Source organism: Phocoena sinus, chromosome 3 (genome assembly GCF_008692025.1).
Source record: "Phocoena sinus isolate mPhoSin1 chromosome 3, mPhoSin1.pri, whole genome shotgun sequence".
NCBI classification, from domain to species: Eukaryota; Metazoa; Chordata; class Mammalia; order Artiodactyla; family Phocoenidae; genus Phocoena; species Phocoena sinus.
Genome location: NC_045765.1, coordinates 70,313,167 through 70,340,350, shown reverse-complemented (window position 1 = coordinate 70,340,350; position 27,184 = coordinate 70,313,167). Strand labels below are relative to the sequence as shown.

The following is a 27,184-nucleotide window of genomic DNA, read 5'->3' as shown; positions in this document are numbered from 1 at the left end:
TCCTTTGTTGAGGGTCTTTCCAGGCTTAAATCAAGGTGTAAGCTTGGACTGCAATCTTTTCTGAGCCTCTGAGTCCTTTTCCAAGCTCACTGGTTATTTCTAGAATTCAGTTCCTCATGGCTGTGTGATGAGGCTCTCAGTTCCTAGGGTCTGCCCACCATTTCCTGGCATGTGGCCCTCTTCCACAACATAGTAGTTTGTGTCTTTAAGGTCAACAGGAGAACTGCTCTGCTGCTTTGATTATTTCTGACTTCTAGACTTGCTTTTTAAACATCTTACCTGATTAAGTCATGCCCAACAGAATAATCTCCCTTTTGATTAATTTAACCTCCACTAACAGGGATCTTAATTTTGTTACCTTTGCCATATAACATAATCTAATGACAAGAGTGAAATCTGGGAATCTTGCCCACACTTGCGGGGAAAGGATTATATGGGTTGTGTACACCAGAGGATGGAAATCTTGGGGGTTGAACTTAGCATTATGCCTACCACAGGGTTATGAAAGAGTGCAGTAACTCCTTTGTTCAATAAAAATAAGATCTTTCCTATGTGCCAAGCATTTCTGTAGGCCATGGAAATACAAGTCTCAAGGGCACAGTTCCTTTCTATAGTGAGGTTGGTGGAGACCAACAATGAAGCACTGTTTATAATGTAGCTCAGTAATGCACGTTCAGTAGAAGTGTAACCAGGCTACTCTGTGAACATGAAGGAGAAGGTATAGGGAGGGAGGAGGCTGGATCAGGAGAAGTTTATTGTTTGTATGGAAAAAATAAAAATACTGCTGCAGTTCTTGAAGCTACAAAATTATTAAAAAATTGTTTATTGTTATTCTTTTCCTCCAGATGGTATACCTCAAGTTTACTATTTTGGCCCTTGTGGGAAATACAACGCTATGGTGCTGGAACTGCTGGGACCTAGTTTGGAAGATTTGTTTGATTTGTGTGACAGAACATTTTCTCTTAAAACGGTTCTCATGATAGCTATCCAACTGGTAAGTAAAGCAGGATGTTTTGAAGCTGTTTGAACAATTGTGTGGTTCGTTTGTTCACTAATTTACACTGAAAGTTTAAAGTTTTGTGACATTATCTTCCACAGCATTTGACCTAATAAAAATGTCTGCTTTTCATATCATTGTCCTTTTAGGATGACTGTAACTTAAAATAACTGAATCAGGTGTATTTTATTTGTATGAAAAAATTAATATCTTACTACTTCAAGGTCAGAATGCTCAGTTTGAGAATTAAGTTGTTTCCAGCACTCTTTTCAGGTCAAAAATGAATACTTAGAGAAGAGAACCCTCAGAAACATGGGTTTTTAATCTTGGTAATAAATTAAAATGGCCTAGAAAAAGAAGAAACAAACTAATGAGAAAGTCTTATAAATCATTTAAACTTCAGGGAGCCTATGGGGAAATAACTTAAGAGGATAATTTTAAGGCAGTTTTGAAATAAATGCCAGTAAGTGTATGCTGCAGAAGTCTTAAAATTGTTTTTATCTGTTGACTCATTACTTCTACAGATTTATCCAATGGAAGTATTCAGATGTACTTAAAGCATGTTGTGCAAAGACTTCTATAATAAAGTGGGAAACAACCCGAATGCACAGAAATAACAGTGTTAGTTGGATAAATTATTAATAGCCATAAAATAATATGCAGCCACTAAAAAGTGTATATTAAAAGAATGTTTCATGACCTGGAAAATGCTCATAATATATTGTTAATGAGAACTATAGGTCATAGAATAGTATATGTTATATGATCCAAAATTTGTTAACAAACTAAAATGGCTTGAGTGACTGTGTTCACTTACATTGTATTGTCAACCATGAATATCATTAAATGAAGCACTTTTATTATTTGTAATGTTCTGTTTTCTGACAGTTTATACAATAAACATTATTTGAGAATGTGTAAAGCAATGAATAAAAATGTATTATATTATTATTAGAGTTGGATTCCAAAGTTTTCTAGTCTCAAGATCTTTTTAAATGTTTAATACCTAAGGAAAAAAGTAAACAAGTTATAAAAAAGATAACAAAGTGCTCTGTTAATTCTTTTATTTAACAGTCTAGACTCTTTAAGTTTCTTTAGTGTAATTATAAAACTTTCTCCATTATTGAACAGATAAGGAAGAATAAATTGCAACTTTGTGTATATATCTGTTTATATTTTTGAGTTCGAGATTTTGTATTAGTAAAGCTTTTTAATTCTATAAGGTAGCATCATCTGAAAGTGTTGATTTAATCAGACTTCCTGATAAGAAAGGAATTCATAAAATTCAAGCACTTTCCTATATAAGTGCCCAAAATAGTAAAAAGCAAAGATATTTAATCATAATTGGACATATATTTAAGAGACTATTGAGTGATATCATGTTTCTTTTAAAGGGTTCAAACAATTTCTGATTTTTTCTTCTTAATGTTGTTTTCATTGTAAAAATTGTCTTGCCTCTATCATACTATTTTATGCTAGTCAAAGCCTAAAATAAAATGTATCTTTTTTTTTTTTGAATCAAGATTTCTCGCATGGAGTATGTCCATTCAAAGAACTTGATATACAGAGATGTGAAGCCTGAGAACTTCTTAATAGGACGACCAGGAAACAAAACCCAGCAAGTTATTCATATTATAGATTTTGGTTTGGCAAAGGAATATATTGATCCAGAGACAAAGAAACACATACCATACAGAGAACATAAGAGCCTTACAGGAACAGCTAGATATATGAGCATAAACACACATTTAGGAAAAGGTATGTGTACCTTTCGTAAGTATGGAAGTTTGAACTCAGTACGCCAATAGTGTGGGTTTTTATTTGTTATTATGATTTAGTTTTTGCAGGTTACAGTCGCTTCTATTGTAATTTTTATTTATCACATCTAACTAGAGTTTACTTTCATTTACATATAGTAAGTCTTTTAAAGTAAGTTGCTTTAAAATAAATGAATGACAGATATCCTTATATTCACTATATCTTTTTTATTTTACTTGAAATGTTCAACTTTGATACACTTAGGGTGATCCACTTAATTATTTCTATTAAAGAATATGAGAGAATACTTAATTTTAACTACATTTAATGTGTGTAAAGGTTTTTGATTGAGACTATAACTCTTTGATACAGCTGTCCAGGGAGGTAGCCACCTGCCTAATACATTGAATACTGAGAATACATATCTTACAGGTACTGTTTACTTTGTACTAGCTATTATTTAACCTTTTTAAGAGGGTTCCTTATTTATAAAAAGGGTAAAATATCAACTGCACAGGGTTTCTTATAGCTTTTTTTTTTCCTGGTCTAGGATCCAATCCAGGATCACATATTTCACCTAATTGTCCTATCTCTTTTGTTTCCTTTCATCTGGTACAGTTCCTTGCCTTTCTTTATGGTTCATGAAGTTAATATTTTTGTAGAGTACGGGTTGTTTTGTAGCATGTCCTGTGTTTGAAGCTGTCTGATATTTCTTCATGACTATATTTGGGTATCCAGTTTTAGCACAAGTATCATAGAAGTGATGTGTTCTCAGTGCATCATGTCAGAAGGCACATGTCACTTGGTTCCAAGTAGCTTTGATCACTTGCTTAGGGTAGTGACTGCTAAGTTTCTCCACTTAAAAGTTTCTTATTTTCCCTTTGTAGTTAGAAAATATTTTCTAAGTCAGTTTTTGAGATTATGTAAATATGTTGTTTCTCATCATATTTTTACCCACTAGATTTAATATCAATTGATTTTCTAACTCCATCGTTCCTTATGAATTTACTAGTTTCATTCTAGTGTAGGCAAAAGCTTTCCCTTCTTCCCTTATTTATTGACTTACATCAGTATGGACTCATGGACTCATGGATTCTTAACTGGATGTATTATAGTCCATTACTATCATTATTTATATCATTATTTATTTTGATGCTCAGATTGTCCCAGATTTGGCTACTGGTTGCTCTCTCAAGCTGTTCAGCTGTTCCTTTGGCATGTTCTCATTATTCTTGGAAAACTTCTTTCTTGTCTTGTGCAACAAGTTGTTCCAGGCTTATCTTACAGTTTCTTGGCTCTAGCCCAGATACAACATTTTTCTAAGAAGCCCTGGTTCCTTTATTGGATAATGGTATGTAGAAACCAAGATTTTGTAACACTAGGTATATTTATTGCTCCTAGTATGTTATTGTTTCTAAGGCCTTTCTGTAGCAGAACTAGGAAATGTGTACATGTCTGTGTGTGTGAATATACACATATATACTCATTTGTGTGTATATACAACACACATTTATGTACACGTACAGATACGCCTACACATGTGTATATACTTATACACATATGTTAATATCTATCTATTAAAAACTATGAGTTTATACTGATACTTTTAATTTCAGTCTAACAGCACAAAGTAGGATTCCCTCCTTTTCATATTTGTAATTCCCTTCCCTTTTCTGTGTTTATATCTTCCTTTGCCAACATTGAGAAATCTGGCTACCACTACTCTAGTATATTTAGTCATTTTTAGAAGCCTAGGACACTCAGAATGTAGTTTCAGAATTGGTAACTGATAACACTGTGTTAATGCAAGCTTACTAGAATTGCGATCTTTGTAATTCTTATTTTATTGAAGAGTCCTTTTTAAAATTGACTCAAGTAGGACTTCCCTGGTGGTGCAGTGGTTAAGAATCCGCCTGCCAATGCAGGGGACACAGGTTCAAGCCCTGGTCTGGGAAGATCCCACATGCCACGGAGCAACTAAGCCCATGCACCACAATGAAGAGTAGGCCTCGCTTGCCACAACTAGAGAAAGCCTGCGTATGGCAACGAAGACCCAACACAACCAAAATATAAATAAATAAATAAATAAATTGACTCAAGTAAAATATACATTGAGTAAAGTGTGCACAACATTTGAGTGTATAACTTATTAGTATTAATAAATGTATACAGCTGTATAACCCACAAGTCTACCAAGATTTAGAACACTATTCACTCCTTAGACTTCCCTCTTGCTGTTCCTCAGTGTCTACAAAAGCAACTGTTGATCTGATTTCTATCACCATAGGTTTAGTTTTGCTGACTCTAATTCTTATAAATGAAATCATATGACTTATTTTGTTCAGTCTAATATGTATGAGATTCATCTAAGTTGATTAGGGTTTGTTCCTCTGCAACGGAGTAGTAATCCATTGCATAAATATGAATATACCACAAATTGTTTATCCATCCTAACGTTGATGAGCATTTTGATTATAAACAGTATTTTGCTATTATGAATAAAACTGCTGTGGCATCCTTGCAAATCTTCCAGCACACATATGTTTTCAGTTCTTTTGGGTAAATACCTAAGATTGGAATTGTTGGGTCATATTGTAGGTACTAACTTTATAGGAAACTGTCAGTCAGTTCCCCAAAACATTCATACCATTTTCTGTTTCTACCAGCAGTGAATGAGAGTTCTGTTTGTTTCACATTCTTGACAACATTTGGTGTTGTCGGTCTTTTTCATTCTAGCCATTCAGGTGAATTTATGGAGTGGTATTGTATTTTACTGTGACTAATGATTGTGAGCACTTTTCATGTGCTTATTGACCACTTGTATGTCTTCTTTTGTGTTGTGTACATCGTTTTATTGTTGATTTGTAGGAATTCTTTATATATTCTGGATATAAGTCCTTTGGCAAATACATGCTCTGTGGACATTGTCTTCTAGTCTGTGGCTTGTCTAGTCATTTTCCTAGTGTTGACAATTGATGAGCAAAAGTTGTAAATATTTATGAAGTCTAATTTATCAAATTTTTCTTTTATGATTACTACTTTTTAAATCCTAAGAAATCTTTACCCCTTGTAATGAGAGCATTTTGTGTTTTCTTCTGCCATCTAGAATTCATTTTTTTGTATGGTGTGAGATAGGGATTGAGATATTCTTTTTATGATATCATATTCTTTCCCATCATATTACTTTTGTGTGTTTCTAAAAAAAATCAGTTCTAGGTTGTGTTTACAATAGATTATTCCTAAGTCTTAAGCTATGGTTGGTTTTTATATCACAGGAAGTCTAATAACTTAATTTTATGCTTTTAGATTCTATATCTAACATCTTTCTTATAAGGGAGAATAGACAGGAATGTAAACTGATCGGTACTTATCCACTGTCACTGCTCAGATGTACCTTACAATACAATCACAATTTGTCCAGAGCCTTAGAAGTCATCTAATCCAACCTCTAACTCCTAGTCTTAGCTTCTTCACTAACCATTCTCCCCAGACCTATCTGCTGCCCACTGTGTTTCCCTGCTTCTGCATCTCAATCAGAACTAAAGAGCACTTGGCATCTTCCCCTGACAGCTTACCTGATAGTAGGCTCATGGTATTTTTTCAGGTGTTTGAAATACCTGAAAATGTAGGTTTGCCTTTCTTTAAGAAAAGTCAGTAGTATTTACATTTCAGGTGGCATTTGGGCAAGTGTGTTTCAATAGCAAACTTTCCTGATAGATTTATAATATGATTGGGTAGATATACAACTTTCAGGATTGTCTCTTCTGTTAAAACCAGGCACATCTGTGTTTATATGAACAGTGTCTGTGAGGAATTTTCATTTCATGGCAGTTGTTAAGACTGTTTTATAACAACTAACAAAGGTTCACCACCATTTTATTGTGAGCCATGAAGTCACGACTTCCTTCTGGCCATTTACAATGGTAAATGCAACAACATTCTATTTGTAGAAAGGGCAAAATAAGTCTGATATGTTTGTCCTTGTTAGGAAAAGCCTTCAGAGCTTGGGAAATCGCATTTAACTATTGTAATACTCTCTTTTTACTCTTCTTTCAGGAAGAAAACAAAAAATTATTTATTTGGCAAGTACTGCAAAGAACAAAAGCTTTAATCCTTACTTTCTCTCATTTGTAAAAGCCCTGCTTCTCAGTTTTGATGTAGAACTTGGGAGTAGATGGGTAAAAATAGAACATTTATTTGACAGATTACGTGATTTCCTTTTTTTTAAAATTGTAGAGTGAGTTTGAGTGCCAAAGAGTTAAAGTATTCTGTAAGTTTGAGATGGCTGTGAACATGGAATATTTAGTGGTGTTTTGAGTTTAGAGCACTTGGCTTTGTGAGGAATCAGGAAGAGATTAAGAAAAAAGAACAGTGAAAGCGTGACCTTTTAGTGCTGATTTTAATTTGTGTATATATAATTTCTTCCTTTCATCTGAACTTTGGTTGTTACTTTTAAAGCCTTCTTATTCATTCATTCACTCTTGTGCATTCAAGGACTTGCTACTCACATGAACTTTTCAAAATAGAGAATTTGGTCAGAGGAACATTTGTACAGGTTTATATGTATTTTTCCTTTGTGGAGATGGACACTGTATCAGATTCGAAAAGGAAAGAGTTGTCCCTTAACATAGTATTATGGAGGAATAGTGTAAAATCACATTGTAGAATTTATCATCCTTATTCCTGTGGTGTGTGTCTATTGATCTTAATTAGGTGATTTCTGTTCAGAAGGCAGATGTAGTGATTCATTTGTACACCTTTCATATACCTCCTGAAGTCACTGATCAAGATGAAATCTCAATAAAGCTGCATGTGACAGATGTGGATTTCCTTGGTCTGCTTTAATGGAAGCATTCTTTAGTACTGTCAGGTTGAATTGTTATTTTTAATTGTGTCTCATCAAGTATCCTTTTTTAATATCTTTTTAAAGGCTTTTTTTTTTGTCAAGTGCTTTGAACCTCATTTTATAATCTTCCTTTGGATTACTTTTTTTTCCTTTATGTCTTAATTGAAGTGATTTGAAATTAAGTAAATAAGAGAAATGTATTTCCCTTTAGTAAGTGTCTTGAAATAAAATGGTCTTTTATTTTTAAATATTGAGTATTCATGAATAAAAAGACCAGGATTTGAGGAATAAGTTGCCAGTTGCTTTGTAAGTGTTAAGAAAAATCTGTGTTCCATAGAAAAATGATATTTCAAGCCCCTAAATGGTAAGCTTTCAGAGTGGGAGAGAAGTAATCATAGAATTATGGTGTTACAAAAATGCCTTCTTTCTGTGTTATCATTCTGTGGTGTGTTTCATATAATTTCCAGCTAATTGCTACAATCCTGAGGCCTACTCTTTAAGTCTCCCAAACAGCTTTTTAACAGTTTAAAAACATGTATTTACGTTTTATGATTACATTTTAACAGTTTAAAAATGTATTATACAGTTCCTTGCTTTTTGAAACAAAGTATGATAAACCTAATTGATGTTTTCTTGATATTTCAGTATCATAATTTTTGTACGATTACTATTATATAGTGACACCTTCAAGATCATTTGGAGAATGTTAGTATGTATATTTTAAAAAGTTTAGAGAAAATGCATTTGAATAGTAGTGTATTTTTAAAAATAACATTATTTTTAGAGCTGTTTTAAATTCACAGCAAAATTAGGCAGAAGGTACAGAGGTTTCTCTTTTACCCCTGTCCCCACACATGCTCACTATCATACTATCACGCCAGAGTGGTACATTTGTTATCATTGATGAACCTACACTGACACATCATTATTGCCTAGAGTCCATAGTTTACTTTAACGTTCACTCTTGGTGTTGTATATTATCTGGGTTTGGACAAATTTATAATGACATGTATTTACCATTATAGTGTCCTACAGAGTAGTTTCACTTTCTAAGCGTCCTCTATGCTTCATCTAATCCCTCCCTCTCTCCAGCCCCTGACAACCACTAGGCTTTTTCCTGTCTCCATAGTTCTGCCTTTTCCAGATGCCATATACTTGGAATCATACAGTATGTAGCCTTTTCAGATTGGCTTCTTTCACTTAGTAATATGCAGTTAAGTTTCCTCCATGATTTTTAATTGCTTGATAGCTTATTTCTCTTAGTGCTGAGTAATATTCCATTGTCTGGAGATAACACAGATTATTTATCCATTCACCTACTGAAGGACCTCTTCATTGCTTCCAAGTTTTGGCAATTATGACTAAAGCTTCTATAAACAACCTTGTGTAGTTTTTGTATAAACATAAGTTTTCAACTCCTTTGTGTAAATACCAAGGAGCTCTGTTGCTGGATCATGTGGTATGAGTGTGTTTAGTTTTGTAAGAAGCCCCCAAATTGTCTTCCAAAATGCTATACCATTTTGCATTCCCACTACCGATGAATGAGAATTCTTGTTACTCAACATTCTCACCAACATTTGGTATTGTTAGTGTTCTGGATTTATACCATTCTAATAGGTGTGTAGTGTTACCTCGTTTTAATTTGAATTTCCTGATGACATATGATATGGAGCATCTTTTCATATGCTTATTTGTCATCTGCATATCTTCTTTGATGAGGTGCCTATTAAGGTCTTTGGCCCATTTTAATCAATTTGTTTGTTTTCTTATTGCTGAATTTTAAGAGTTCTTTGTCTATTTTGGATAACAGTTTCTTATGAGATGTGTTTTGCAAATATATTCTTCCAGCCTGTGGCTTATCTTTTTATTCTCTCGATGGTGTCTTTTGCAGAGTGGAAGTTTTAATGAAGTCCAACTCATCAGTTATTTCTTTCATGTATTATGCTTATGGTATTATATCTAAAACGTCATTGCCAAACCCAGGGTCATCTAGATTTTCTCCTATGTTATCTTCTAGGAACTTTGTAATTTTGTGTTTTACGTTCAGGTGTCTTATCCATTTTGGTTATTTTTGAACGGTGAATGGTGTAAGTTCTGTGTCTAGATTCATTTTTTTACATGTGGATGTTCAGTTGTTTTAGCACCATTTGTTAAAAAGACTTATCTTTGCTCCCTTGTATTGCCTTTGCTTCTTTGTCAGAGATCAGCTGACTATATATATATTTATGTGGGTCTATTTCTGGGCTCTCTATTCTGTTCATTGATCTATTTGTCTGTTCCTTAGCCAATACCATACTATCTTGAGTGTTGTAGCTTTACAGTAAGTCTTGAAGTAGTGTATTTTTTAACAGATTTTTTTCCATTCAACTGTATTTTTGCTTACTTTTTGTTACTACTGTTGGCAGCACTTTCTCATCTTTTGATTTGCTTCTTCTGACCTGATAGCCAAACTTACTGGAATTATATCTAAATTAAGAGAACTAGATTTCAAGAGGACTTCTTGAGGAATCAGATGAATGCATGTTCTGAGTTCCATTGCTCAGAAATGTATTTTTTCTTTCTGAGTTCTTGATATTGCTAGATTAGGTATCTGGATTATTGGGTTGTTGCTGCGAATTGTCTTGCATGATAGTGCTTTTTTTCTTTTGGGTTTGTGTTCTCACTTCTAAAAAACTCAAATTATGTCATTATGAAAAATGTAAATGAGCTCAGTGAATCTTGTGGAAAAGATTTTTTTTCCTTTTGTGAGGTGCCAAGGAAATGTACCTTTTAACGTTTTAGAAGGAAATATAAAGTGAAACTTCTATTTGCTTATAGTAATTTTTGTTTTTATTGTTTTGGTTACATATAAATAATGATTTAAACCTTCTTCAGTGAGAGTTTTTGTTGTTCAACTCTCTTGTCATGCCTGTTTTTATTTAGTTAACTGACATGTCTTTTGGCCTCATTTTTTTTTTTTTGCAGGGAAATGCAGTAGTAAATTTATTTTTGCTAGTATGCACATGTATATTAGAAAGTTTCCTACTTTTAAGTGAGGCTTTTGATTTTTGGGGGGGCAGAGAGGTAAATTTCAGCTCATTTAAAACAGAAAATTTTTCTGTTGTTGAAAATTGATTAGAAATTCAGTTGAAATGGGAACAGTGCTAGGTAAATGAGGAATAAAATCAGTTTTAAAAAGAGAAAAATAATGTTGAGATGCAAGAGTAGAATTTTTAAATAGAAAAGGATTGCAGAGGTTTGTAATAAACATTTGATTAATTGATTGGTTCTACCTTGTTTTATGAAATGAAAAGAAGTCCAGATATGTGGTCTGAAATCCTGCATAATTTCGAGCTAGTCACAACCATTCTGAGCCTTAGTTTCTTTATTGGTTTATTACTGACACTTTGAGTATAGCTACAGTGGTGGTTTTTTTTTTTTTTGATCCTCAGCCCCAGTCAAGCCTTCAGATGACTGGAGCTCCATCTTTTTTAAAAAAAATGTTATTATTATTTTTTTTTACAATGGTGTGTTAGTTTCTGCTTTATAACAAAATGAATCAGCTATACATATACATATATCCTCATATGCCCTCCCTCTTGCATCTCACTCCCACCATCCCTATCCCACCCCTCAAGGTGGTCACAGAGCACCGAGCTGATCTCCCTGTGCTATGCGGCTGCTTCCCACTAGCTATCAGTTTTACATTTGATAGTGTACATATGTCCATGCCACTCTCTCACTTTATCCCAGCTTGCCCTTCCCCCTCCCTGTGTCCTCAAGTCCATTCTCTAGTAGGTCTGTGTCTTTATTCCCGTCCTGCCCCTGGGTTCTTCATGACCATTTTTTTTTCTTTTTTTTTTAAGATTCCATATATATGTGTAAGCATATGGAATTTGTTTTTCTCTTTCAACTTACTTCACTCTGTATGACAGACTCTAGGTCCATCCACCTCACTACAAATAACTCAATTTCGTTTCCTTTTATGGCTGAGTAATGTTCCATTGTAGATATGTGCCGCATCTTCTTTATCCATTCATCTGTCGATGGACACTTAGGTTGTTTCCATGTCCTGGCTATTGTAAATAGAGCTGCAATGAACATTGTGATACATGACTGTTTTTGAATTATGGTTTTCTCAGGGTATCTGCCCAGTAGTGGGATTGCTGGATCATACGGTAGTTCTATTTTTAGTTTTTTAAGGAACCTCCATACTGTTCTCTGTAGTGGCTATATCAATTTACATTCCCACCAGCAGTGCAAGAGGGTTCCCTTTTCTCCACACCCTCTCCAGCATTTATTGTTTGTAGATTTTTTGATGATAGCCATTCTGACTGGTGTGAGGTGATATCTCATTGTAGTTTTGATTTGCATTTCTCTAATGATTAATGATGTTGAGCATCCTTTCATGTGTTTGTTGGCAATTGGTATATCTTCTTTGGAGAAATGTCTATTTATGTCTTCTGCCCATTTTTGGATTGGGTTGTTTGTTTTTTTGATATTGAGCTGCATGAGCTGCTTGTAAATTTTGGAGATGAATCCTTTGTCAATTGCTTCATTTGCAAATATTTTCTCCCGTTCTGAGGGTTGTCTTTTCTTTTTTTCTTCTTTTTTTTTAAAATTTATTTATTTATTTATTTATTTATTTTTGGCAGTGTTAGGTCTAAGTTTCTGTGTGTGGGCTTTTTCTAGTTGTGGCGAGCGGGGCCACTCTTCATCGCGGTGTGCGGGCCTCTCACTGTCGCAGCCTCCCTTGTTGTGGAGCACAAGCTCCAGACGCGCAGGCTCAGTAGTTGTGGCTCACGGGCCTAGTTGCTCCGCGGCATGTGGGATCTTCCTAGACCAGGGCTCGAACCCGTGTCCCCTGCATTGGCAGGCAGATTCACAACCACTGCGCCACCAGGGAAGCCCTGAGGGTTGTTTTTTCATCTTCTTTATGGTTTCCTTTGCTGTGAAAAACTTTTAAGTTTCATTAGGTCCATTTGTTTATTTTTGTTTTTATTTCCATTTCTCTAGGAGGTGGGTCAAAAAGGATCTTGCTGTGATTTATGTTATAGAGTGTTCTGCCTATATTTTTCTCTAAGAGTTTGATAGTGTCTGGCCTTAAATTTAGGTCTTTAATCCATTTTGAGTTTATGTTTGTGTATGGTGTTAGGGAGTGTTCTAATTTCATTCTTTTACATGTAGCTGTCCAGTTTTCCCAGCACCACTTATTGAAGAGGCTGTGTTTTCTCCATTGTATATTCTTGCCTCCTTTATCAAAAATAAGGTGACCATATGTGCGTGGGTGTATCTCTGGGCTTTCTATCCTGTTCCATTGATCTATATTTCTGTTTTTGTGCCAGTACCATACTGTCTTGATTACTGTAGCTTTGTAGTATAGTCTGAAGTCAGGGAATAGATACAGTTTTAAAAGATCATCTGTATGAAGCACTGACACATACTAGGATATTAATATGTTTGTTGTATATTTTATGTGATACATATATTCCTGAGGAGCAAAATTTTAATTGACTCTTTACATAACTTTAAAATTTATTGGAGAACCTATTTAAAATAATTTTTAATGGTACCTGTTGTAAAGAAAATTGTCACTTTTTAATGTTTCAGTTGCTTAAAGCAAGGGTTCCTATAATAAGGATTTTTGCCTTTGAGAAAAACATACATTTTCAAACAGGCCTTTGTAGTTAAGTGCTTTAAAAATGGGAACAGGGTTTAATAAGGGCCATATTACCTTTGGGAGAATGTTTTTCATCTAACACAATTGTTAAAAACCAGAAGGATGTATTCTTTCATTACAGTGTTTCAAAGAGAAAGCCTTCCTCATGACTTCTATTTCTTGGCAAATTTTACTTCCAAATTTGTCAGTTGATGATAGAACACAAAGAAAGGAATTATGAGGGTAAGGAGCATTAGCAGACCAAGTTTCAGTAGTACATTTATTTTACTAACTCATAGTTGTGGCTTAAATTTTTACATACTGTGTAGGTTATGAGACTACTACTGTTCTCTGAGACAAGCATGTCGGCAAGATCACCTACGATCATGGCTTATTGTCACTGTGGTAACTAAAGTCCCCCCTTGGATTGAATTCAAGGAATTGTCTTTATGGTGAATTCTTTTCCTTAATAAAGAATCCTACTGTAGGGCTCAGTACACTTGTCCCTTGGTATCCATGAATTGGTTCCAGGACCCCCTGAGGATACCAGAATCCGGGGGTGCTGGAACCCTTAATATAAAATCACATAGTATTTGCATATAACCTGCACACATTCTCCCATATACTTTAAATCATCTCTCGCTTATTTATAATAACTAATACAATGTAAACGCTTTGTAAATAGCTGCCAGCCCATGGCAAGTTCAATTTTTGCTTTTTGGAACTTTCTGGAATTATTTTTTCATGGATATTTTCAGTCTGTGGTTGGTTGAATCCACAGATGCAGAGCCCATAGATATGGTGGGCTCACTATATTTATATATCATTTAGCATTTAGCTTTAAAACCATATGCTATAATATACAGGTCTTGCTTGTGTATTGATTAATCTGTCCCCACATGTTTCATGTTTTTTGATGCTGTTGTAAATTTTATTGCTGTTCAAATTCATTTTCCAATTGTTCATTGCTACTATAGAAATACAATTAAATTTTTTTTTTTTTGCGGTACGCGGGCCTCTCACTGTTGTGGCCTCTCCTGTTGTGAAGCACAGGCTCTGGACGCACAGGCCCAGTGGCCGTGGCTCACGGGCCCAGACACTCCCGCGGCATGTGGGATCTTCCCGGACTGGGGCATGAACCCGCGTCCCCTGCATTGGCAGGCAGATTCTTAACCACTGCGCCACCAGGGAAGCCCCTACAATTAATTTTTATATGTTGACCTTGTATCCTATATTCTTGCTAAAACTCATTTACTAGTTCTAATAGATTTTTTTTTTTTTTAGGATTTTTTTACATAAAAAATCATGTTGTTTGCAAAGAAGGATAGGTTCATTTCTTCATTTACAATCTGAATATCTTTTAATTTTTTTTCTTGCTTTTTTGGTACTGACAAGAACTTCCAGTACAACATTGAATAGAAAATGTGAGAGTGAACACCCTTGCTTTGTTCCTGATCTTAGGGGTGCCTTTCCTCATGTAAGAATTATATCGGTTGTAGGTTTTTCATAGAAGGCCTTTGTCAGAATGAAGAAGTTTCCTTCTTTTCCTCATTTGTTGAGAGTTTTTATCATAAATGCATGTTAGATTTTCTCAAGTACTTCTATATTTTTTGAGATGATCTTATGATTTATATCTTTTCTTCTTTAATTATGGAGAATTACATCGATTGCTTTTTGAAAGTTAAACCAACCTTAAAGTCATAGGGTGAACCCCACTTAGTCTGGTGTACTGTCTTTTTAAGGATTTTGCATCTGTGTTGATGAGAGATATTTCCTGTAGTTTTCTTTGCTTATAACGCCTTTGTCTGGCTTTGGTAACGGTGTAATGAATTAACTTGGGAAGGGTTTCCTTCTCTTCTATTTCCTGAAAGAGTTTGTATAGAAATAGTATTGTTCCTTAAATGTTTAATAGAATTCACCAGTGATGGCATCTGGGCTTAGGGTTATATTTTGGGAAGATCAGAAATTAGAAATTAAATTTTGTTTAATTGGTATAGAGCTATTCACATTTTCTTCTTGAGGCAGTTTTGGTAATTTGTAGCTTTCAAGATATTTGTCCATTTCATGTAAGTTGTTGAATGTATTGGCATAATGTTAGTTTGTAATATTCCTTTATCATCCTTTTAATGTCTGTAGGCTCTGTCCTGATGTCCCCTTGTTGCCCCGATATTAGTAATTTGTGTTTTCTTTCCTGTATCCTAATGAGGGGATTAATTTTATTGAACTTTTCAAATAACCAGCATTTGATTTAAAAATTTTTTCTACTGGTTATCCATTTTCTCATTGTTGGTTTTCTGATTTGTCATTATTTTCTCCTTCTACTTATTTTGGATGGTCTTAGCATCAACATAGATAAGTGAATCATAATACAGTCTTGAAATAGACCCATACATAGTAGCTCAATTGATTTTTGAGGATGGTGCAGAAGTTATTCAAGGGGAAAAGATAGCCTTGTCAAGCAACTGTGTGAGAAAACTAGGCATCAATATGAAAAAAAAGGAATCTAAACCCTTACCCCACAACAAAAGCAAACAAACAAAAAATACTTCAAATGATTCATAGATGTGTTAGAACCAAAACTATAGGATTTCTTGAAGGAAAAATAGGAGAAAATGTTTGTGACCTGTTCTTTGAAAGATACTGTTAAGAAAATGAAAAAAGCAAGCTACAGTGTGAGAGAAAGTATTTGCAAAACTTATATCTGAAAATGACTTATATCCAAAATATACAAACAGCTCTTACAGATTTATTATGAGACAAATAGTACAATTTTTAAAAAATGGGTAAAATGTTTGGAAATGTGACAAAAAGATATATGAATGACCAGTAACACATGTGAAACAACATTCAAAAAAGGTCACCAGTGAAATTCAAATTAAATGACAGTGAGCCAACACTTCATGGCCATTAGCATGGCTAAATTTGAAAGAGTGACCATACTAAGTGTTTGACAGGCTCTAGAGCAACTGCAAGTCTCATGTATTGCTGGTGGAAATACAAAATGGCACAAACCCTTTGGAAAACAGTATGGAAGTTTCTTTTCTTTCTTTTTTTAAAAAAATAAATTTATTTATTTATTTTTGGCTGCATTGGGTCTTTGTTGCTGTGCATGGGTTTTCTCTAGTTGTGGTGAGCGGGGACTCCTCTTCATTTTGGTGCGTGGGCTTCTTATTGCTTGGCTTCTCTTGTCGCGGAGCACGGGCTCTAGGTGCATGGGCTTCAGTAGTTGTGGCATGTGGGCTCAGTAGTTGTGGCTCGTGGGCTCTAGAGTGCAGGCTCAGTAGTTGTGGTGCAGGGGCTTAGCTGCTGCTCCGCAGCATGTGGGATCTTTCCAGACCAGGGCTCAAACCCGTGTCCCCTGCATTGGCAGGCAGATTCCTAACCACTGTCCCACCAGGGAAGTCCCTAGAAGTTTCTTATAAAGTTAAACCTACACTTTCCATATGACGCAGTAATCCCACTCCTGGATATTTACCCAGAGAAATGAAAACGTATGTCCACACAAAGACTTGTACAAGAACGTTCCTAACAGCCTTATTCACATTAACTCAAAACTGGAGTTACTCAAAGGTCCATCAATAAGTGAACGGATAAATAATTGTGGCAGTTAAAAGTAATGAGGTACTAATGCATACAACAACAGGAATGAAGCAAAAGAATCCAGACACTAGGGTCCATACTGTATGATCCTATTCATGTGAAACTCTGTAAAAAATCAAATTTACTATAGAGGGGTGAGTGGTTGAGACCAGGGGAGGGGGAGAATAACAGGCAAGGGGTAAAAGGGAATCTTTTGGAGTGTTGGAAATAATTCTTGATTGTGGCAGTACTTAGTTCTGTGTATTGTCAAAATTTATCAAACTGTACCCTTTAATAAGTGTATTTTATTATATGTAAAATTATACTAAAGTAAAAGAAGTTTCTTGTTTAGTGATTATCAAATCTGGTTGTACTTCAGAATCATCTGCTAAGCTTTTTAAAGTGTACATTCTTCTACCTTATGTCATACCCAAAGAATCAATGTTCAGCCTTAGGCCTGCTCATTTGAGGTTCTTAAAAGTTTCAGAGGTGATTCTGATTCTCAGTGGGACTTCAAAAATAATTTTTTTTCTTCCATGACTTTTCATTCTTAAGACTCCTAGGATCTAATAAAGTGAAATTTTAGCTATAAAAGGCATTACTGATTTTTTTCATGAATTCACATCCTGCTTTCATTAATGGCTTTTAGAAGAACTTTATATTACTTATTTTGGAAGTTTGCTATTTTTAATAGCATATGCTTACATTGTTAAAATATGAAAAATAAGAAAAATTCCCATTATATCACATTTTTGAGTATATGAAATGAGCTATTGAAATGTTCTGTTTAGTCCTCCAGTCTCATACCACTAATTACTAATGATTTGATGCATATTTTCTAGATATTTCCCTATGCTTATAGAAAAGAGATATATTCTAATCTAGTTTTATATGTTTTTAAGTAGTCATTTATATATTTAAGTAGTATGCGTTGAGTGCCTGCTCTGTGGCAGCCTTTACACTAGGCCCTGAGGCTATTGAGCCAAAGAGATATCTGCTCTCCTGTGATGTTGTCAGATGGGAGGATAGATGTTGATTAAATAAAAACACAAACATATATATTAAAACTGTAGCAGGTGTTACAGAAGACAATTATAGAATATTGTAAGATTACATAGTAAAAATTAAAACCTTTTTTGACCCTTTTACCCTAGTTTGGTTCCATCTTTTGAAAAGCGTGCTTTTTCTAAAGTATTTAGTACTGCTTGGGTAGTATGAGTGTTCATTTGCACGAAACAACTTGCACATGAACATCCCCATATTAAAGTATTATTTTTTCCTCTCAGTGTTAGTCAGCAGTCTTGTATTATTTTAAAATACAAAGAAGACTTAAATATTTAACTTAAGTGACAAAAAATTGAAAAAAGATTCACTCAGCAAATATTTGTAAGTACCTCCCTGAGTCTTGGTCTGTGATCATCATTCAGTTATATGCTATATAACATTCTGTTACTAGAACAGCAATAGCAACTTGAAAGTGGCAATTTGTTCTGGCAGCATATTTTTGGTGCTGTCAGAGGAGTTATTACTGTTGGAGTGTGTCAAACACAGTGCTTTTAAAAATATGTTACACAATATACTAAGTGTATTTGATATTAATAGAGAGTATGTGGGGTGGAATTTTTGTGCTCATACAAGTTTAGGAAATGGAGAGCTAAAGTTAAACATTTTTAGCTCTAGGTATTTTCAAAACTTTTAATATGTTACGTTCTGAATCTTTTAAGATGGAGCTGTAGTACACAGTGACTCTCTTTCTTTTTTTTTTTTTTTTTTTTTTTTTTTTTTTAAACATCTTTATTGGGGTATAATTGCTTTACAATGGTGTGTTAGTTTCTGCTTTACAACAAAGTGAATCAGCTATACATATACATATGTTCCCATATGTCTTCCCTCTTGCGTCTCCCTCCCTCCCACTCTCCCCATCCCACCCTTCCAGGCTGTCACAAAGCACCGAGCTAATATCCCTGTGCCTTGCGGCTGCTTCCCCCCAGCTATCTACCTTACTACGTTTGTTAGTGTGTATATGTCCATGACTCTCTCTCGCCCTGTCAAAACTCACCCTTCCCCCTCCCCATATGCTTAAGTCCGTTCTCCAGTAGGTCTGCCTCTTTATTCCTATCTTACCCCTAGGTTCTTCATGACATTTTTTTCCCTTAAATTCCATATATATGTGTTAGCATACGGTATTTGTCTTTTTCTTTCTGACTTACTTCACTCTGTATGACAGATTCTAGGTCTATCCATCTCATTACAAATAGCTCAATTTCATTTCTTTTTAAGGCTGAGTAATATTCCATTGTGTATATGTGCCACATCTTCTTTATCCATTCATCCGATGATGGGCGCTTAGGTTGTTTCCATGTCCTGGCTATTGTAAATAGAGCTGCAATGAACATTTTGGTACATGACTCTCTTTGAATTTTGGTTTTCTCAGGGTATATGCCAAGTAGTGGGATTGCTGGGTCATATGGTAATTCTATTTGTAGTTTTTTAAGGAACCTCCATACTGTTCTCCACAGTGGCTGAACCAATTCACATTCCCACCAGCAGTGCAAGAGTGTCCCCTTTTCTCCACACCCTCTCCAGCATTTATTGTTTCTTGATTTTTTGATGATGGCCATTCTGACTGGTGTGAGATGATATCTCATTGTAGTTTTGATTTGCATTTCTCTAATGATTAATGATGTTGAGCATTCTTTCATGTGTTTGTTGGCATTCTGTATATCTTCTTTGGAGAAATGTCTATTTAGGTCTTCTGCCCATTTTTGGATGGGGTTGTTTGTTTTTTTGTTATTGAGCTGCATGAGCTGCTTGTAAATTTTGGAGATTAATCCTTTGTCAGTTGCTTCATTTGCAAATGTTTTCTCCCATTCTGAGGGTTGTCTTTTGGTCTTGGTTATGGTTTCCTTTGCTGTGCAAAAGCTTTGAAGTTTCATTAGGTCCCATTTGTTTATTTTTGTTTTTATTTCCATTACTCTAGGAGGTGGGTCAGAAAGGATCTTGCTGTGATTTATGTCATAGAGTGTTCTTCCTATGTTTTCTTCTAAGAGTTTGATAGTTTCTGGCCTTACATTTAGGTCTTTAATCCATTTTGAGCTTATTTTTGTGTATGGTGTTAGGGAGTGATCTAATCTCATACTTTTACATGTACCTGTCCAGTTTTCCCAGCACCATTTATTGAAGAGGCTGTCCTTTCTCCACTGTACATTCCTGCCTCCTTTATCAAAGATAAGGTGTCCATATGTGCGTGGGTTTATCTCTGGGCTTTCTATCCTGTTCCACTGATCTGTCTTTCTGTTTTTGTGCCAGTACCATACTGTCTTGATTACTGTTGCTTTGTAATATAGTCTGAAGTCAGGGAGCCTGATTCCTCCAGCTCCTTTTTTCGTTCTAAAGATTGCTTTGGCTATTCGGGGTCTTTTGTGTTTCCATACAAATTGCGAAATTTTTTGTTCTAGTTCTGTGAAAAATGCCAGTGGTAGTTTGATAGGGATTGCATTGAATCTGTAGATTGCTTTGGGTAGTAGAGTCATTTTCACAATGTTGATTCTTCCCATCCAAGAACATGGTATATCTCTCCATCTATTTGTATCATCTTTAATTTCTTTCATCAGTGTCTTATAATTTTCTGCATACAGGTCTTTCGTATCCTTAGGTAGGTTTATTCCTAGATATTTTATTCTTTTTGTTGCAATGGTAAATGGGAGTGTTTTCTTGATTTCACTTTCAGATTTTTCATCATTAGTATATAGGAATGCCAGAGATTTCTGTGCATTAATTTTGTATCCTGCTACTTTACCAAATTCATTGATTAGCTCTAGTAGTTTTCTGGTAGCATCTTTAGGATTCTCTATGTATAGTATCATGTCATCTGCAAACAGTGACAGCTTTACTTCTTCTTTTCCGATTTGGATTCCTTTTATTTCCTTTTCTTCTCTGATTGCTGTGGCTAAAACTTCCAAAACTATGTTGAATAAGAGTGGTGAGAGTGGGCAACCTTGTCTTGTTCCTGATCTTAGTGGAAATGCTTTCAGTTTTTCACCATTGAGGATGATGTTTGCTGTGGGCTTGTCATATATGGCTTTTATTATGTTTAGGAAAGTTCCCTCTATGCCTACTTTCTGGAGGGTTTTTATCATAAATGGGTGTTGAATTTTGTCGAAAGCTTTCTCTGCATCTATTGAGATGATCATATGGTTTTTCTCCTTCAATTTGTTAATATAGTTTATCACATTGATAGATTTGCGTATATTGAAGAATCCTTGCATTCCTGGAATAAACCCCACTTGATCATGGTGTATGATCCTTTTAATGTGCTGTTGGATTCTGTTTGATAGTATTTTGTTGAGGATTTTTGCATCTATGTTCATCAGTGATATTGGCCTGTAGTTTTCTTTCTTTGTGACATCCTTGTCTGGTTTTGGTATCAAGGTGATGGTGGCTTCGTAGAAGGAATTTGGGAGTGTTCCTCCCTCTGCTATATTTTGGAAGAGTTTGAGAAGGATAGGTGTTAGCTCTTCTCTAAACGTTTGATAGAATTCACCTGTGAAGCCATCTGGTCCTGGGCTTTTGTTTGTTGGAAGGTTTTTAATCACAGTTTCAATTTCAGTGCTTGTGATTGGTCTGTTCATATTTTCTATTTCTTCCTGATTCAGTCTTGGCAGGTTGTGCATTTCTAAGAATTTGTCCATTTCTTCCAGATTGTCCATTTTATTGGCATAGAGTTGCTTGTAGTAATCTCTCATGGTTTTTTTTATTTCTGCAGTGTCAGTTGTTACTTCTCCTTTTTCATTTCTAATTCTATTGATTTGAGTCTTCTCCCTTTTTTTCTTGATGAGTCTGGCTAGTGGTTTATCTATTTTGTTTATCTTCTCAAAGAACCAGCTTTTAGTTTTATTGATCTTTGCTATTGTTTCCTTCATTTCTTTTTCATTTATTTCTGATCTGATTTTTATGATTTCTTTCCTTCTGCTAGCTTTGGGGTTTTTTTGTTCTTCTTTCTCTAATTGCTTGAGGTGCAAGGTTAGGTTGTTTATTCGAGATGTTTCCTGCTTCTTAAGGTGGGCTTGTATTGCTATAAACTTCCCCCTTAGAACTGCTTTTGCTGCATCCCATAGGTTTTGGGTCGTTGTGTCTCCATTGTCATTTGTTTCTAGGTATTTTTTTATTTCCTCTTTGATTTCTTCAGTGATCACTTCATTATTAAGTAGTGTATTGTTTAGCCTCCATGTGTTTGTATTTTTTACAGATCTTTTCCTGTAATTGATATCTAGTCTCATGGCGTTGTGGTCGGAAAAGATACTTGATACAATTTCAGTTTTCTTAAATTTACCAAGGCTTGATTTGTGACCCAAGATATGATCTATCCTGGAGAATGTTCCATGAGCACTTGAGAAAAATGTGTATTCTGTTGTTTTTGGATGGAGTGTCCTATAAACATCAACTAAGTCCATCTTGTTTAATGTATCATTTAAAGCTTGTGTTTCCTTATTTATTTTCATTTTGGATGATCTGTCCATGGGTGAAAGTGGGGTGTTAAAGTCCCCTACTATGAATGTGTTACTGTTGATCTCCCCTTTTATGGTTGTTAGTATTTGCCTTATGTATTGAGGTGCTCCTATGTTGGGTGCATAAATATTTACAATTGTTATATCTTCTTCTTGGATCGATCCCTTGATCATTATGTAGTGTCCTTCTTTGTCCCTTTTAATAGTCCTTATTTTAAAGTCTATTTTGTCTGATATGAGAATTGCTACTCCAGCTTTCTTTTGGTTTCCATTTGCATGGAATATCTTTTTCCATCCCCTTACTTTCAGTCTGTATGTGTCTCTAGTTCTGAAGTGGGTCTCTTGTAGACAGCATATATAAGGGTCTTGTTTTTGTATCCATTCAGCCAATCTGTGTCTTTTGGTGGGAGCATTTAGTCCATTTACATTTAAGGTAATTATTGATATGTATGTTCCTATTTCCATTTTATATATTGCTTTGGGTTCGCTACTATAGGTCATTTCCTTCTCTTGTGTTTCGTGTCTAGAGAAGTTCCTTTAGCATTTGTTGTAAGGCTGGTTTGGTGGTGCTGAACTCTCTCAGCTTTTGCTTGTCTGTAAAGGTTTTAATTTCTCCATCAAATGTGAATGAGATCCTTGCTGGGTAGAGTAGTCTTGGTTTCAGGCTATTCTCCTTCATCACTTTCAGTATGTCCTGCCACTCCCTTCTGGCTTGTAGGGTTTCTGCTGAGAGATCAGCTGTTAACCTTATGGGGATTCCCTTGTGTGTTATTTGTTGTTTTTCCCTTGCTGCTTTTAATATGCTTTCTTTGTATTTAATTTTTGACAGTTTGATTAATATGTGTCTTGGCGTGTTTCTCCTTGTATTTATCCTGTATGGGACCCTCTGTGCTTCCTGGACTTGATTAACTATTTCCTTTCCCATATTAGGGAAGTTTTCAACTATAATCTCTTCAAATATTTTCTCAGTCCCTTTCTTTCTTTCTTCTTCTTCTGGAACCCCTATAATTCGAATGTTGGTGCGTTTCATGTTGTCCCAGAGGTCTCTGAGACTGTCCTCAGTTCTTTTCATTCTTTTTTCTTTATTCTGCTCTGCAGTAGTTATTTCCACTACTTTATCTTCCAGGTCACTTATCCGTTCTTCTGCCTCAGTTATTCTGCTATTGATCCTATCTAGAGTGATTTTAATTTCATTTATTGCATTGTTCATCGTTGCTTGTTTCATCTTTAGTTCTTGTAGGTCCTTGTTAACTGTTTCTTGCATTTTGTCCATTCTACTTCCAAGATTTCGGATCATCCTTACTATCATTATTCTGAATTCTTTTTCAGGTAGATTGCCTATTTCCTCTTCATTTGTTAGGTCTGGTGGGTTTTTATCTTGCTCCTTCATCTGCTGTGTGTTTTTCTGTCTTCTCATTTTGCTTATCTTACTGTGTTTGGGGTCTCCTTTTTGCAGGCTGCAGGTTCGTAGTTCCCGTTGTTTTTGATGTCTGTCTCCAGTGGCTAAGGTTGTTTCAGTGGGTTGTGTAGGCTTCCTGGTGGAGGGGACTAGTGCCTGTGTTGTGCTGGATGAGGCTGGATCTTGTCTCTCTAGTGGGCAGGTTCACGTCTGGTGGTGTGTTTTGGGGTGTCTGTGGCCTTATTATGATTTTAGGCAGCCTCTCTGCTAATGGGTGGGGTTGTGTTCCTGTTTTGCTAGTTGTTTGGCATAGGTTGTCCAGCACTGTGGCTTGCTGGTCGTTGAGTGAAGCTGGGTGCTGGTGTTAAGATGGAGGTCTCTGGGAGATTTCCGCTGTTTAATATTATGTGGAGCTGGGAGGTCTCTTGTTGACCAGTGACCTGAAGTTGGCTCTCCTACCTCAGAGGCAGAGCCCTGACTCCTGGCTGGAGCACCAAGAGCCTTTCATCCACACGGCTCAGAATAAAAGGGAGAAAAAGTAGAGAGAATTAGTAGAAGTATGAGGAAAGAAAGAAGGAAAGGAGGAAAGGAAGGAAGGAAGAAAGAAGCAAAGAAGGAAAGAAAGGAGGGAGGGAGGGAGGGAGGGAGGAAGGAAGGAAGGAAGGAGGGAAAGAAGGAAAAAAAGACAGAAAGAAAGATGATACAGTAAAAATAAAATAAAGTATAATATAGTTATTGAATTAAAAAATATTTAGAAAAAAAAAAGGGACGGATAGAACCTTAGGACAAATGTTGGAAGCAAAGCTATACAGAGAAAATCTTACACAGAAGCATACACATACACCTTCACAAAAAGAGGTAAAGGGGGAAAAATCATAAATCCTGCTCCCTGAGACCACCTCCTCAATTTGGGGTGATTCGTTGTCTAAAGGAGGGAGGGAAGGAAGGAAAGAAAGAACGAAGGTAAAGTATAATAAAGTTATTACAATTAAACTTAATTATTAAGAAAAAGAATTTTTTTAAAAAAAGTCATGGACGGATAGAGCCCTAGGACAAATGGTGGAAGCTAGAGTATACAGACTAGATGTCACACAGGAGCATACACGTACACCTTCACAAAAAGAGGAAAAGGGAAAAAAATCATAGATTTCGCTCCTAAATTCCACCTCTTCAATTTGGGATCATTCCTTGTCTATTCAGGTATTCCACAGATGCAGGGTATATCAAGTTGATTGTGGAGCTTTAATCCGCTGCTTCTGTGGCTGCTGGGAGAGATTTCCCTTTCTCTTCTTTGTTTTCACAGCTCACAGGAGCTCAGCTTTGGATTTGGCCCTGCCTCTGCGTGTAGGTCGCTGGAGGGCGTCTGTTTTTTCGCTCAGACAGGACGGGGTTAAAGGAGCCGCTGATTCGGGGCCTCCGGCTCACTCAGGCCGGGGGTTGGGGGATGGGGGAAGGAGGGGCACTGCGTGCGGGGCCGGCCTGCGGCGGCAGAGGCAGCGTGACGTTGCGGCAGAGGCCGGCGTGACGTTGCACCAGCCTGAGGCCCGCCGTGCGCTGTCCCGGGGAAGTTGTCCCTGGATCCCGGGAACCTGGCAGTGGCGGGCTGCACAGGCTCCGCGGAAGAGGGGTGTGGAGAGTGACCTGTGCTCGCACACAGGCCCCTTGGTGGCGGCAGCAGTAGCCTTAGCGTCTCCCGCCCGTCTCTGGGGTTTGCGCTTTCAGCCGCGGCTCGCGCCCGTCTCGGGGGCTCGCGCCCTCAGCCGCGGCTCGCGCCCGTCTCTGGGGTTTGCGCTTTCAGCCGCGGCTCGCGCCCGTCTCTGGGGTTTGCGCTTTCAGCCGCGGCTCGCGCCCGTCTGTGGGGTTTGCGCTTTCAGCCGCGGCTCGCGCCCGTCTCTGGGGTTCGCGCTTTTAGCCGCGGCTCGCGCCCGTCTCTGGAGTTCCTTTAAGCAGCGCTCTTAGACCCCTCTCCTCGCGCACCAGGAGACAAAGAGGGAAGAAAAAGTCTCTTGCCTCTTCGGCCGGTGCAGGCTTTTCCCCGAACTCCCTCCCGGCTAGTCGTGGTGCACTAACCCCTTCAGGCTATGTTCAAGCCGCCAACCCCAGTCCTCTCCCTGAGCTCCGTCCAAAACCAAAACCTTAGCCTCAGCTCGCAGCCCCGCCCGCCCCGGTGGGTGAGCAGCAAGCCTCTCGGGTTGGTGAGTGCTGGTCGGCACCGATCTTCTGTGCAGGAATCTCCCCGCTTTGCCCTCCGCACCCGTCGCTGTGCACTACTCCGCGGTCCCGAAACTCCCCCCTCTGCCTCCCGCAGTCTCCGCCCGCGGAGGGGCTTCCTAGTGTGTGGAAACTTTTCCTCCTTCACAGCTCCCTCCCACTGGTGCAGGTGCCGTCCTTATTCTTTTGTCTCTGTTTTTTCTTTTGCCCTACCCAGTTACGTGGGGAGTTTCTTGCCTTTTGGGAGGTCTGAGGTCTTCTGCCAGCCTTCAGTAGGAGTTCTGTAGGAGTTGTTCCACGTGTGGATGTATTTCTGGTGTATCCGTGGGGAGGAAGGCGATCTCCGCGTCTTACTCTTCCGCCATCTTCAAGGTCCCCCCCCCAGTGACTCTCTTTCTGATCGTGGAACCCTTTCCTCCTTGCCTTATAGTTCTATGAATAGATATTTAAGGAAAGAAATATATCTCCAGTAATATCTAAAAAAATCATAGTGGCATGTTTTAAAGATGCATGATAATTTTAATGTAAAACATTATTGTTTAAACATGATTTTTCTCTCTCGTAAGCACCAGATCTGTATTTTATATTTATATGCTGAGCTTTGGGGAATTAATTTACATATAAGGAAAGAATCATTTCTCCATTCTTGCATCCTAAACTGGGAAAGGAAAATGAAATTTATGTTTCTCTTATATTTCAGAACAAAGTAGAAGAGATGACTTAGAAGCTTTAGGTCATATGTTCATGTATTTTCTGAGAGGCAGTCTTCCTTGGCAAGGTTTAAAGGTAATTGTTTTTGTGTTTCCTTATTGAATTTCATAAATTGTTAATATATTAAGATGCTGTCTTCCACGTATTTAATTTTAAAATTATGTCTCAAGATTCTTTTTCTTTCTGTTTTAGGCTGACACATTAAAAGAGAGGTATCAGAAAATTGGAGATACAAAACGAGCCACACCAATAGAAGTGTTATGTGAAAATTTTCCAGGTAATGAATAATGCTGCATGTGCTTATTATACACAGAAAACTAGAACTGTTCATTTTCATTGCTTAAGTTGATAAGTACTTTTTTCATGCTTAAAAAATATGATTCAAAAGATATCAGCAGGACTTCCCTGGTGGCACAGTGGTTGGGAGTCCACCTGCCAATGCAGGGGACATGGGTTTGATCCCTGGTCCAGGAAGATCCCACATGCCGTGGAGCAGCTAGGCCCATGCACCACAACTACTGAGCCTGAGCTCTGGAGC

At 36.8% G+C, this 27,184-nt stretch overlaps 1 protein-coding gene across 14 annotated transcripts in view; it reads left to right on the top strand.

The window, feature by feature from the left end:
• CSNK1G3 (casein kinase 1 gamma 3) overlaps window positions 1-27,184 on the top strand; it is a 141,297-nt gene that overhangs the window by 78,150 nt on the left and 35,963 nt on the right. For all 14 annotated transcript variants that reach the window (XR_004349119.1, XR_004349117.1, XR_004349118.1 and 11 more), the window contains 4 exons: window positions 846-994; window positions 2,521-2,755; window positions 26,636-26,721; window positions 26,839-26,923. Coding sequence is in view for 2 of the 14 variants with exons in the window: in XM_032626108.1 (XP_032481999.1) it covers window positions 846-994; window positions 2,521-2,755; window positions 26,636-26,721; window positions 26,839-26,923 (555 nt within the window). In the remaining 12 variants the exon portion in view is untranslated. The remainder of the gene's footprint in view (window positions 1-845; window positions 995-2,520; window positions 2,756-26,635; window positions 26,722-26,838; window positions 26,924-27,184) is intronic.